At 46.3% G+C, this 14,728-nt stretch overlaps 1 protein-coding gene across 5 annotated transcripts in view; it reads right to left on the minus strand.

Annotated features, from left to right (window-relative positions):
- The window catches only part of raskol (Ras GTPase-activating protein raskol), a 199,175-nt gene that overhangs the window by 53,372 nt on the left and 131,075 nt on the right, over window positions 1-14,728 (minus strand). For all 5 annotated transcript variants that reach the window (XM_075699424.1, XM_075699434.1, XM_075699442.1 and 2 more), the window contains 2 exons: window positions 13,953-14,037; window positions 4,029-4,149 (listed from right to left, as the gene is read on the minus strand). In XM_075699424.1, coding sequence (XP_075555539.1) covers window positions 4,029-4,149; window positions 13,953-14,037 — 206 coding nt within the window. The remainder of the gene's footprint in view (window positions 1-4,028; window positions 4,150-13,952; window positions 14,038-14,728) is intronic.

The following is a 14,728-nucleotide window of genomic DNA, read 5'->3' on the forward strand; positions in this document are numbered from 1 at the left end:
AAGATATCTATAGCGGCACCACAGCCACCATAGTCCTCCATAAAGAAAGCAACAAAATCCCAATAAAGAAAGGCGTCAGGCAGGGAGATACGATCTCTCCAATGCTATTCACAGCGTGTTTACAGGAGGTATTCAGAGACCTGGATTGGGAAGAATTGGGGGTAAGAGTTAATGGAGAATACCTCAGTAACTTGCGATTCGCTGATGATATTGCCTTGCTTAGTAACTCAGGGGACCAACTGCAATGCATGCTCACTGACCTGGAGAGGCGAAGCCGAAGGGTGGGTCTAAAAATTAATTTGCAGAAAACTAAAGTAATATTTAACAGTCTCGGAAGAGAACAGCTGTTTACGATAGGTAGTGAGGCACTGGAAGTGGTAAGGGAATACATCTACTTAGGACAGGTAGTGACTGCGGATCCGGATCATGAGACTGAAATAATCAGAAGAATAAGAATGGGCTGGGGTGCGTTTGGCAGGCATACTCAGATCATGAACAGCAGGTTGCCATTATCCCTCAAGAGAAAAGCTTATAACCAGCTGTGTCTTACCAGTACTCACGTATGGGGCAGAAACCTGGAGGCTTACGAAAAGGGTTCTACTTAAATTGAGGACAACGCAACGAGCTATGGAAAGAAGAATGATAGGTGTAACGTTAAGGGATAAGAAAAGAGCAGATTGGGTGAAGGAACAAACGAGAGTTAATGATATCTTAGTTGAAATCAAGAAAAAGAAATGGGCATGGGCAGAACACGTAATGAGGAGGGAAGATAACCGATGGTCATTAAAGAGTTACGGAATGGATTCCAAGGGAAGGGAAGCGTAGCAGAGGGCGGCAGAAAGTTAGGTGGGCGGATGAGATTAAGAAGTTTGCAGGGACAACATGGCCCCAATTAGTACAAGACCGGGGTAGTTGGAGAAGTATGGGAGAGGCCTTTGCCCTGCAGTGGGCGTAACCAGGCTGATGATGATGATGATGAAACAGTTTGCCAATCTTGCGTAGTTGGCTAAAGCAGCTGGCAGCCTCATGGAGCATGCTTGAGGGCAGTTACAGTACAAGCCACTGCCTCTTCCGACAGACTGAGGGGCGAGGGGCTTAGCCTTTCCGTTGGCTGTGAACCCCGGCAGGCACCTACGTGACTGCGCTGCAGGTAACGATTTCAGCCGGCAGGAAGGAGCCCTTCCTGGAGGTGCAGCTTATGTGGAATGCTGGGGGCAAAGATAGCAGAAGAAACAGGCGCCAAGCTCAGAACACAGGTGCGTGCACTCCGCCTGGCGACAGGTTGGTCCCCACATCTGCCACATCCCTAAAGTGCAAGGTCCAATAGGCTACGAGCAGCTGTAACCATCACCTCCTGTGTGTCAGACCTATGTCGGGACATTGTTCTGGGCAGGGACTTCTTTGAGTGCAACAGGCATTGCCATACACATAGCAATAAGCGGACGGACTATTGGCACAGACTTGCAATGCACTGTGCCGTTCGCTAAACGTGACAATGGTCCAGCCAGAGTGCCCGCAGTAGAGGAAAATGGAGAGTCTTGCCCCTTGCACACCCTCTTTGAAATGGTTCTTGCAGCTCCTGACATAGGGAGTAGCATTCCAACTGAAGAGGGCAAGCACCATGCTGTAGCAACAAAACTACAACAAAGCATAAAGGGTGTGCTAGACGACTTCACTCCTGTGTTCACTACAATTCGTGGGTGTACCACACTCGCTTAGCACTGCATAGATACAGGGGTAGTGCACCTGTGAGACGGGACTGCGCAGTGAATCACCGAAGGCTGCATACACGACCTCCTAGTAGAGAAGGGTCTTATAAGGCGAAGCAGCAGCCCTTGAACTAGTGCCCCAGAGCTTGTCGCAAAAAAGTCTGGAGGCTATCAGCTTTCTTAGACTACCGACCGCTGAATGCACAAACCAAGGTACCTGCCTACCCAATGCCTCGAACGGACGGCAAAGCACAACTTTGCCGAGCTCAGTGGTTCTCAAAGTTCGATCTCTCTCAAGGTTTTTTTTTTTTTCCAGATTCCTTTTTGCAATGCTGGCATTATGAAAACTGCTTTCATCTGCCATCAGGGTACGTTTTAATTTGTCATGATGCCCTTTGGGGTGGGAGGTGGCTCGGCAACTATTCAAACCTTGATGAACCGTGTGTTGCAGGGAATCAATCCCCACTTCTATGGCATTTTTAGATGATGTTCTAGCAGAGTCCCGTTGAGCAGGTGAGGAAAGTACTGCAACGTATTGAAAGTGCTGGCCTTATGATTAAACCGAACAAAATACAGGTGTGCCGTCAGTCCCTTAGGTTCTTGGGCCACATCATCTCACATGGGTAGTGCAGACCAGATGAAGAAAAGGTGCATGCAGTGCTATATTACCCAAGAACCAGCATAATTAAGCAGTTGCAAGCCTTCCTGGGGCTTGCTGGCTATTACAGGAACTTCATCCCACCCTTCTCACTGACAGCACATCCACTCAGGGACCGTTTAAAAGAAGAATGAGCCATGGTGGTGGGCTGAGAGTCAAGAGCAGGCGTTCACTGCACTCAAGCAATCTTTAGCTCAGGGTCCAGTTGTGGGCCTTCCAGATCTAAACCGACCTTTCGTAGTGTATTTCATGCAAGCGGTGTTGGCACTGCAGCTATGCTATTGCACGCTGGCCCTAATGGACTGCAGCCTGTTTGCTTCATTAGCAGGGTGCTTACAGAGGTCGAAAACCATTATACTGTTCAGGAGTGGCAGTGCCTTGCAGTAGTTTGGGCAGTGTACAAGTTCAGGGTTTATCTTGGATTTACCGAGTATGAGATTCACTGTGACCACTCGCCCTTGTCAGGGATGTTTAGTACCGACCAAGCTTCCCCTAGGGTCAAGCATTGGGTCCTACGACTGCAGGGCTTCAATTGCCGAATCAAGCACAAATGGGGACAGGAAAGTATGCTTGAGCAGAATTCCTCTCCAGTGTGAAGACCACACAAAGTGACAGTTTACATGAGAGAGTGTTCCCCATTACTGCTCCAGAAGGCTGGAGCAGCAATGGGGAATGGGGTTACGACTGTGAGCTCTGCACCCCATGGGAACCCGCAGGTGACAAGGAAGATACAGAGCTTCCGGCAGCAACACAACATGTCTTCACTGCAGAACTCCAACAGTGCCTTGAAGAGGCCATCAAGTGTGCTCAGAAACATCAAGCAGCTGCTTGGCAAGTGCAGAAGTCCAGTTACAACTGTCATCTGCAGCCAACAGCCATTAAAGACAGTGAGGTGACCTCATGCTCTTAGATAATAGCACCTTGGGTGATGCTTCCAAGGGTGTCTCAGCCAAGTTGGCACCACGGTAACGTGGACCTTGTCGCGTGGTGAAGCAATTAGGCGACAATTTGTTTTGAGTGACCTTACTATGCAACATTGTTGAACTATTGCCCCTGCACACCAGTGGGTGCTCTAGCCATGAATCACAGCTTCTCCCTTCCCTTACTGCTTCACATTTTGAGAGGGAAGAGTTGTGAGGAGAGAGTGCGGTGTAAGCAGACAAAGAGCTCCAAGTAAGGCAAGGCAAAGCGCGGTTCTTGGAAGCTATGCGCGCTGTTGACTGTAGTTGTCAGGGGAAGAAAGATGCAGGTGGTGTGCAGTGTGTGTGGTGTGCGTGGATAGAGAGCATGGGGAAAGAGTTGCAGAATTAGGTAATAAAGTGAATATTTTTGACGAACATCGGCCTGTCATTGTTCGTAACAATATGAACAAGGTTCTACTGTACAAAGCACAGCCACTTAGTGTGCATATTGCAATGTGGTCCACCGAACCAGCTTCTTGCACGAAAGAAGCAATCGACGAGCGACTATGGGACATTCTAATTGCACAGTCATCTAGTAACACTGGCTGTGTCTGTCATCTTTGTTATGGCATAGCTGCAAGGGGCTGTATGTTGCGAGGTTCAGCAATCATCACCAAGCAGCTATTCAGCACTGTGTCCTATGTGCAATACTTGGCCATGGCATTTTTATGCACAAAAAAGAGAATGACATTGGCTTACCAGTGAGAGATTCTGGCTGAGGTTCTTGGAGGCCCCCCCAACGGTAGACTGGGTTGCTAAATGCTAGTGGAGGGCATCCTCCGGGTTGTGGAGGCAGCACATGGCTCACTGCAGTCGGGCCCTGCACAAAGTACATTACAGGTCAACAAGCTACAAAGTCAAGCGTGCGCAACTAATTTTAAAGAATTATGAACACACAAACACAAAGGATCCAATGCAAATACTGGATTCTATGTGAAATGAAGCATTCATGAAGTGGTCAGTCAAAGGGCCCATCGCCAGATTTGGCCATATTGAGCTGATAAGCGCAGTGCATAGAATGCACGCTAATCATCGTATCCGCTAAGTATTACATCCCTACGCACTGCGGAAGACCTTAAATTTCAAACCAAGCACCATTTGCCCTTTTCCTTGCAGGCGTCACATTCCGAACTGGGGAGTCAATGTCAATCGCACAAGTGTGCCTAAGTGCATGTATGTGATGTGATGGCACCCATAGTGACACGTGACCTCAAGAATTATTCAAGGCAACATGAGTCACTCATTTGTTTAATCTGTTGCTTCAATAGACAAATTAAATTTTGGAGACATAATAAAACATACAAACTGTACGTCTGCACATTTTTGTTTTACTTTGTACCATAGCAAGAGAGATGTAGTACTTCCGTTTGGTCTGCTTGTTCCCACGTCGTGCAGTTGTGCACGCAGACAACAAAACTATGTCATTTTCTACTGTGTTCTAGCGCCGCGATCATGCTCTTTCATTCTCTTGCACCCACCTCAGTGTTCGTGATTGTTGCACTGACTTATACCGCTACTTAGGTGCTCTCGGGCAGAGCAAATAAAATTGCCCGCTGCATGAAATGAGACAAATGCAACAGCTCGTGGACAAGACTGTCACGAGAGGTGTGCCACTCAGCAAAAACACAAGAGAGAGAGAGAGAGAGAGAACAAGGCGGGGGCCCGTGACGTATTTGCCACGCAACCCTTCACCTCCAGTATGGGAGAACGCATGGAAGGAATTTCTCTTCCGGAGGCTAGATGGGGCAAGTGGAGACAGAGTGTGTCTATGTTGGTGGTGATGCTCACCTCCTGGAATCATGGGATTGCAGCACTTCAAATATTTATATCTCTGCTATTAATGACCTAATTTAAAAATTCTTGCAGTGGAACACTCCTTAGAAGGCACAACTTCCAGTGTATAACCAAAATTTTATTCGCACAACGGTGCGAATAGAAAGGATGCCGCCGTGCATGCGTTTCCGTTGCTTATTTTTTTTTTTTTTTTGACACTTGCGAAAACTAATTGTCTCTGGTTGGCGACAAGATGAACATTAGTGGAAGTTTGTCACACGTTTTGCTTTTTTGACGGGCACACAACCACACAGTTTTCTTGAGTGCGCGCACCTACGCAGTTCGATTACACTATGGATGTAAATATTAGTGTAAGAGCCAGAACAGGTGAGAGTTGCGAAATATTCTTGTGTGCGCATTTTCAAAGCCTTGAACTATGTGTATAACAATGCATCAAATTTTTAATTCTTATAAGTTTATTTCCTTTCTTATTGTTGTTATTCATGAATGAAGAGTACATATATACCAAGTCAAAATATTTTTTTCTTACTTTACGGTCACCCTAGAAAAATGATCGTACATTTTTTTCGAAACAAGTCCCGAAGAAGAATTGGGATCTGCAATAAAAAAAAAAAAATCGACCCTCAAAGGGTTAAACCAAGCTGTACTTGTTGCTAGCAAATACTTTGATTACATGATTTGTAAGCTATCTGTATGTCATCCACATATACGGAATAAAAAGAACATTGTATGTGGTATGACAGTCTGGATCGAGTTCATTTTGAGAATGAAAAGAGTGCAGCTCAGCACACCACCTTGTGGAACACCAGCCTCTTGTGTAAATGGATGAGACAGAATGTTACCAACTCTAACATGGAATATGCGATAGGAGAGGTAACTCTGAATCATGTTCAGCAAGTTGCCTTGAACTCCCATTCCAGCCAGGTCACGGAGCATTACAAAATGCCATGTTGTATTGTATGCCTTCTCCATGTCTAAAAATACTGACAAGAAAAACTGTTTGCGCACAAAGGCATCACGGATATTTGTCTTGATATGGACAAGGTGATCGTTGTGGATTACCTTCCTTGAAACCGCACTGTAAGTGATAGAGTATTTTGTTGCTTTCAAGAATATGTATAAAGCACCGGTTAATCATTTTCTCAAAGAGTTTCCATATGCAACTTGTCAGAGCTATAGACCTATAACTACTGGCAGAGGAAGGGTCCTTGTCCTCCTTGAGAATAGGAATTACAATTGCTTCTTTCCAGGTTCACACGTGTTGAGTTAGAAAGCCGAGAGCAGTGCAACACATTGTTACAACGATCTGTCGATGACCGTGCAGAGAGAAATCGAGGAAGCAGCACCGCTTCCATACCGCACAGTGCATCATACAGCAGGAGCGAGTGTTTCTTCTGTCGATCTAAGAAACACGGTACACGCGCCTGCGACGCCAACCTATCTCTTGTTTCCAAAAAAGAGAATCTAGCTAAGGATAACCGCTGTTATAAATGTACATCACGAGGTCACCAGGCACGGTCTTGCCATGTCAAACTCCCGTGCTCAGCTTGTCACGGAAGACACGCCTCGAGTATGTGTGACCCGAACTACAGAAAGAAAGATACTACAGCGGAAACTTCGACACCAGCGGTGGCTTCCGGTGGCACAGCTGGGATAGTCTCGTCGCAATCGGTAATGCTTTGCGACAGAGATTCCACAAACACTTGTGCACGGACGGACAGAGAAGTGTACCTGCAGACTTTTTCGTGCTTTTCTCATTAAAAATAACAGGTCCACATACATCAGAGGGATTATATATGGAGGCAGTCAGAGATCATTTATCACAGAAGATCTGGCTGTAAAACTACAACTGCAGGTACTGGGAGAAACCAGAATTTCATTCAACATGTTTGGCAAAGCATCCCCAAGTTCTGCTGAAATACGAAAGGTTGTTGAAGTACCACTGTGTAGTGAGCACTCTTCCAACATCCATATTGTTCAAGCAATTATAGTTCCAGTTATCTGTCACGACATTGCTGCGCTGACAGCTGGTAACAACTTCATTCGGAAGCTGCGATGTGAGGGCAAATGTCTGGCTGACAACAAGAATTTTCTTGAAGCGGATCCTGAGAATGGCCTCAACTTGTTGATTGGAGCTAACCATCTTTGGGAAATCATGACGGGAGAAGTTGCAAGGAGCATAGAAATTCCAGGACTGGTCGCAATCAACGCGGCATTCGGATGGACACTGCAAGGACCGAGTCACCAAAAAGCCTTTCTTGACTGCGACGCTAACGTTATGGTTTGCGTTCTGCGAGTCGAAATGATTACTGACGATGACACAACCTCGCAGATTCTACAGTCGTTCTGGCAGCTCAAAACAATGGGCATCACAGATTCTGGCAAACCTCCCTCTCCAGAGTCCATTGCACGGTTCCGAGGAACAATTCGCAAGAAAAATGGCAGATACACCGTGGCACTGGCTTGGAAAGAAGATCAGAAACAGCTACTTGGAAGCAACCGTCATACCGCGCTCACACGTCTACAAAAACTGGCAAAGAGGCTATCAATGAATGAAGGATTACTGGAGCGATGCAACGCAGTCATCCGACAATACCTGGAGCTAGGACATGCTGAAGTGGTACTTAAGAGTGTTCCTGTTGATCGGGCCACCTATTATATACCACATCGGGAAGTTATACGAGAGGAATCGCTGACCACCAAGCTCCGGGTCGTGTTCGACGCATCGTCACACGCTCAAGGCTTTCCATCACTCAACTACTGCCTGGATAAAGGGGTGAACCTCAACACAAAGTTACAAGTACTGCTTCGCTTTCGGTGGTTTCCGGTCGCCATCAACTCAGATATCGAGAAGGCATTCTTACAAATTGAGATACAGGAGACCGACTGAGATGCATTCCGGTTTCTCTGGTTTGATGCCATTCCCGTCACCAAAAACAGTAACATTGTCGAATGGCGCATGACCCGGGTACCATTTGGATCAACATCAAGCCCTTTCTTGCTCATGGCGACTATACATCACCACTTGGACAATGCTTGTGAGGACAAAGCGCTTGCTTCTATTTTGAAGAAGTCCTTTTATGTAGACGATTTACTGGTGGGTGCAGAGACATTCGAAGATGGTCTGAGCATCTATGAGCGATCAAAGGCAATTATGCGAGATGCAGGCATGAGTCTCAGAAAATGGAAGACCAATAACCAGCAACTACAAAACATTTTCGACGACCAGGAGGAGCAAGTGGAAGGTGCATCAAGGGAATCAACTGCAGTTTTGGGAATGCAATGGGACACCGAAACTGATTGCATCAAATTTTCTTCTAAATCTATAGCCCAATACTTAGCCTCAGCTCAGCCGGACACAAGACGTACACTTCTCAAGGCTGCTTCCCGAATTTTCAACCCTCTTGGTATTCTCTCGCCTTACACCGTCACTGCAAAGCTTTTGTTTCAACACCTGTAGTTTTAGGCCAGTCTTGGGATGACCAGTTACCAGAGGAGATCAAGACGACATGGACAGCATGGTGCGCGGACGTAATCCAGCTTGGCTTCATCAAGATTCCACGCTGCATATCTTCGTCGACACCAGCCTGAAGGCTTATGAGGCATGTGCCTATTTGAGAACAGTTGATGACGGCAGGAATACAGCTACATCACTAATAGTAGTGAAGTCTCGAGTAGCACTTACCAAGGTTTTAACACCGCCGAAGCTCGAGCTTATGGCTGCGGTATTAGGAGCCAGATTATTAAAATAAATCCGCGCATCGTGGGATTCCACGTATTTTCCCTGCGTCATGTGGACAGACTCAATGATCACACTGAGCTGGATCCGGGGTGACCGTAACAAGTTGGGTCAGTTTGTAAAGCACAGAGTGACTGAAATTGCAGCATTTGCTGACCCACAGCTATGGTGTTACTGCCCAGAAGACAACCCCTCAGATTTATTGACTAGGGGCATATGTTTAAAGATTCTACGTACGTGTCACAGCTGGTGGAGGGGACCTGAATGGTTATCCCAGCCAAGATCAATCTGGTCTACAGACTCGGACATGAGCACACCGATCTATGAAGAGTCAGAGTGTGACACGCAACAAGTACTTCTTCAAGCGCCGAGAATAGTGGACACCCTGATTGACTTAAGGAAGTTTTGCAACCTACAGAAGCTCCTGCGCGTCACCGCCTGGGTATTTCGATTTGTGGATCGATGTCATCGTATTCAAACGTCGCTCGGTGGAACTATTTCGACAGAGGAGCTAAACAAGGCTGAAATGTTCTGGATTTGTTGTGTCCAGCTCGAAGTATTCACGAATGACATTGAACACCTTCGGCTTAGAGACACTGTCCAGAAACACTCCGTACCGCGCGATCTCCATTCTTACCTTGATCACAGCCGGCAGTGACTTGAAAGAATGAACGCTACGTATGACGAAAAGCACCCAGTTATTCTACCGCGAAGGCATCCCTTCACGGCCTTAGTGGTTACTGAGGCTCACTGTAGAGTTTTACATGGCGGTGTGGCAAGCACTATGATGCAGATTCGACAGCGTTACTGGGTTATACGTGCTCGACAAGAAGTTAAGCGGATCATCAATGCTTGCTTTCTCTGCAAAAAATACAACGGAAAACCTGTAAAGGTGCAATTTGCGCCAATGACTGAAGACAGGTTTCTCACATCACGGCCGTTTCAAGTTGTGGGATTAGACTTTGCAGGCTCACTATATGTAAAGCAACATGAGACTGATGGAGTTACATACAAAGCTTATGTTCTGTTGTTCACATGTGCGACCACGAGAGCTGTACACCTTGAATTGACGAGTGGAATCTCTACAAGCTCCTTCTTACTAGCGTTCCGTAGGTTTTTGGCTCGTAGAGGAGTGCCCGCAACACTGTACTCCGATAATGCTCTCGTATATAAGAGAGCATCGCGAGACCTATGGGACATTTGGAACACCATGAAGAGCCCTCTATTTGCATCTTTGCTCTTGACGCATCGCATAGAATGGAAATTTATTATGCCAGGTGCACCTTGGTGGGGCGCGTGGTGGGAGAGACTTATCCGATCAGTCGTCATCTTTACATAAAGTTCTGGGAAAGAGCAAGCTCAACAACGAACAAACAGACTGTACTGCTGGAGGTAGAGGTGGTTATCAATTCAAGACCCCAAACCTATACGTATACAGTCGAACCTGACTATATTGAACCCGTTTACATCGAATTATTCTATATATCGCAAAAATTACGCTTACATCGAACAAAAATAGCAGCGACACCCGATATATCGAACGTCAAGCGGCGGAAAGTGCCCCCGGAAGTTGGCTTTCCCTCGCGGTAGCGGAGAAAATCCGGCTGCGCGGCTCCATCTAACCGCTCTCCCTACCGTGACCGCGCCCGACCGCGCTGCCTCGGACGAGCCGTCGGCACCCCCCCTGCAAAAAATGATCCTGGCCCGCCCACAGCGCTTGCTCAGACAGCCAATCAGATGCTCTTGTGCCCTCGTCATGCAAGATGGCGAAAGTGCGACTTGTCTCGCTGTTTTTGCGTGCGCCTTGTAGGCCTTCTCTCGCAATGTTGCCGTGATGAAGCGAAAGAATTTGCCTTTCGTCGTGAAGCTCGCAATCATAAATTGTGTCGAACGCGGTGAGAAGTCGCATGTCCCCGCAGAGCACAAGATTACGAGGAGCACTCTCGGCACGATCTTGAAGAATAAGGGGGAGATTAGAGCCAAAGCGTCCAAACTCGCGACCGGTGCCCGTGGCGCCCGACCCGTACGCACGGCCGTGTACGAGTGGTTAATCTGAAATTGCTTAAGCCGTGCCGACTTCCGTGTGCTCGGTGATGACCGTAAATTTTGATGAATGCGACGAAGCCGTTGCCAGTGTTGCCGAAGTTTGGAGCGAACTGTCAGAATTTCCAGAAGCTGTTGACGAATCAACGGTGGATGAGTTTGTGAGCGCAAATGATGTGTCGCGACCACGGGAGAGCCCGAAAACGAAGACTACATTGCCAACATCGTACCGAGCACAAGTGAAAGTGGGCACAATGAGGAAAGCAACGACGGTCCTTGGTCCACATCCTCCGAAGTGATTGGTGCGCTCGCAATAGTCCGGTGCTTCTGCGCGTATGCGGAAAGTTGCGGCCTCAGCTGCTCCGACTCCTTAATGTGAAAAAGTGCGTGTGTCGCAGGCAGCGAAATTGCCAAAGCAGAAGAAAATGCAGGACTATTTCGTGCAAAACTAAGCTAGTTTAATCAATAAAGTGATTTTATAAATGGTATGTGCTTTTATGACATCCATTTATTTAGCAGGCTTATATCGAATTATGCTCTATATCGAACTGATAGGCGTTTTTTTGCGAGTTCGATATAGCCGGGTTCGACTGTACGGACGCTAGAGAGCCTTCACTATTTCCTGCCCATTTTCTGGTCTGGAGCTCATTTCTTGCCTCTCCAGAGCGAAACAACAGTGACGATGAAGCTCAAAGTGCACAGGCTGTGCGACGTGACCTCAGCAAGAAGTTGCGATACCGCTAGAAGCTCGTGGACAACCTGTGGATGTGTTGGAAGAAAGAAAACCTCCTCGAGCTGCGGGCACTTCACCTCTACCTATTGCATCCTAGTAGCAGTCTACAAGTAGATGATGTAGTACTCATCGAGGAACCTAACATCTCTAGAGGTATTTGGCCACTGGGACGAGTCGTGGACATCTTCCCTGGTCAAGATGGAATAATTCAAGTCTGCCGTGTGAAAGCTCAAGATGGCAAGCTTATAAGAAGGCCAGTGCAGAAATTTTACAAGCTTGAATTGGACAACGCTACTGGGGGGCGGGAGTATGTAGAAAAAGATGAATAAACGGGGCAGGCGGGCACTGAAAAGAAGTTGGAACAATGAGTAGCTCTTTGTCTGGTTTCTTCACGTCTCATTAGTTTTATACAGACATTGTCTGAACACATAGCCAACCGGTTTCCAACTTGCAAATTCCGAGACTTCATCTCGTCCAGAACCAGATTTGCGATCTTGTGACCCGTCGCTTCCCCTTTGGGTTGTCCCGAGACAAAGAAGGCGGCTTTCGACTCTACTCGTTTCTTTAACGAAATATGTCACAATAGGGTAAAAGCTGCGTATCCTTATTGCTACTGCCATCCACAGCAATCGAAAATACTTGCTGTTTTAGGGCATCCAGCAAAGGAGTCTCCGCGTTGGCGGCCATTTCCTGAACAATTGACATTGTCTTTGTTTGTCCACAGGCGTAGAGTTTCGCTTCTTCGCACTTGGGGAACATCTTCCCGAAAAGCGGTCCGGCATGGTCGCTGACACTTCAACTAAAAACGCCGTGAAGAGGCATTCTGCATGAATCACACCGAGGTCGTTGTCACCGCGTAGAAAAATTGCTATGCTCGGCTGGCTGTCCGCGGCTCGCACGTATCTCTGATGCTTTTTCGAAGCGATGTGGACCTTGATGTCAGACTTGCCGCCTTGCGAAATGTTCACATCACAGGCACACGTGGTGCAGAATCTGAACTTCTCCCCTTTCTTCAACGGCACGAAGCACGTAAATTCTGCCGTGCACGATTTCAAAAACACCTGGAAGTACTGTCAGGGCTTTGAGCTTGCCACTGCACTGCGAAGCCGCTACAGACGGAGTCGCACTGCGTCCGACGCGACAGCTAGTCACACAAAAGGCGAGGCGAACACTGCAGTGACTGAAGCTGACTGAAGTCCAAACCTGCACGCCTGCGCGAACAAAGGCAACAGCATGGCAACAGATTTGCGGAGCCGCTAGAGGCACTATCAGCACTATCAAGCTTTGGATATGAATTCGTGACCCCCCTAGTAGACAACAGAAGTCACTACAACCTTGCAGCTGCTGATGATGATACCACGCATACGTATTGCCCTCTCTTGTGGCGGCGCAAGGTACCAGGGTGTATTTTTACTACATTTTCACGTTTTCTTTTTTTGCAAATAAAATGTCTTCCGTAAAATTTCAAGCAAGATTTGTAAAATCGCAAGACTGCTCGAAATTTGTACATTTTATGGAAAATTCGGAAGAGTTGGCAGGTATGAAATAGTAACCACAACAACCTCATCTTAACAATGAACAATGACTGAGGTTTTTTAGTGCACAAAAAGGGACAAGAGACAGAGGCAAAACGCTGACACAGCGCTAACTTCCAACAATTGTTTTATTCCACGAAGCAGTACACGTATATATAGGTAATAGAGAACACCGTACGCATGCGCATATGTAGTGATTTCTAATCAAATGAGACAGCAACGAGACATGTGCAATAGAAAGTTAAGATTACACATGTCTCGTTGCTGTCTCATTTGATTAGAAATCAGTACATATGCGCATGCATACGGTGTTGTCTGTTACCTATATATATGTGTACCACTTCGTGGAATAAAACAATTATTGGAAGTTAGCGCTGTGTCCGCGTCTTGACTCTGTCTCTCGTCCCTTTTCGTGAGCTAAAAAACCTCAGTTATGGAATACCAACACACCCTAACCTATGCTCTTTCAATGAACAATGCTTACATTGCCATGCTGTTACATTCATAAGCTCTGCTTAGTAAAATTGCGAGCTCATGCTCATAGACACACTTTAGAATGTTCATGTGGTGTTGAATATTCGTAAACTATAGAATATGAATGTTAAAGATAGGATATTCGATTCATATTCAAATTTTCAAATATTTGGGCACCCCTTGTAAACACATCTGTAATCTTATCTTCTATGGTCTAACACAGATACTTTCATGACTGTACATGCAAATGGACGGAGCTCCAAGAGATGTCTGAAATATTGAAAGGCAATTGCTTAGTGGCTCACCTGTCCGGAGGGCATAGTGGTAAGCAAATCTGGAAGGGCTCTTGGTAGCTCTCTAGGTATTGTGGTACTTGGGGCCAGCGCACTCCTGCACATATACCATGACTTCAATACGACTGACCAGAAACAAAGGTCAAGTTGCGAGGTGCAAGAAGGACATTAGTTTGGAAAGCAATTTTATTTTCTTACATACCTTACAGATCTGGTTGAAGCATTGGGTAAAGGGGATATACTACACACTAGTGATACAAACAGAAGCACAAACTGTGTAACGGTACAGAAATAATAAATGTAGCAAAAACAATAACAAAAAATTTAGTAACTACAAAAATGAAACAATCACTGACAGATGTGCACTGATTTATAGAAATGCATAATGGAATGATGCTACGCATAGCGAGGACTGTAACCCTCACAATAATATAAACCAGCAAGGTCTAAAAAGATAGAAGAAAAAAAAGCCAGTAATGATTAACAAGTATTTAATAAAATTTCCGAAGTTGGAGAGAAAACTGTAGTTGTGGATATTCGTGCATCACAGTTCTAATATATAGTCGAAACCCACGATAACAAAACTCCACGACAACAAAATGTTTTTGTATCCTCGGCGAACGGCCACAGGATTCAATGCATTTCGTACCTCTCGACAACGAAATATCGCTGTACTACAATCTCGCATCAACGAAATTTTCCGGGATGTAACCCCGCGTATTACCTACTTGCACAAGGCTATCAGGCTCCAAAATGTGCACAAATGTGATTGCTTTACACTAAAATTG

The sequence above is a fragment of the Dermacentor variabilis genome, chromosome 1, assembly GCF_050947875.1.
Source record: "Dermacentor variabilis isolate Ectoservices chromosome 1, ASM5094787v1, whole genome shotgun sequence".
Taxonomy (NCBI): Eukaryota; Metazoa; Arthropoda; class Arachnida; order Ixodida; family Ixodidae; genus Dermacentor; species Dermacentor variabilis.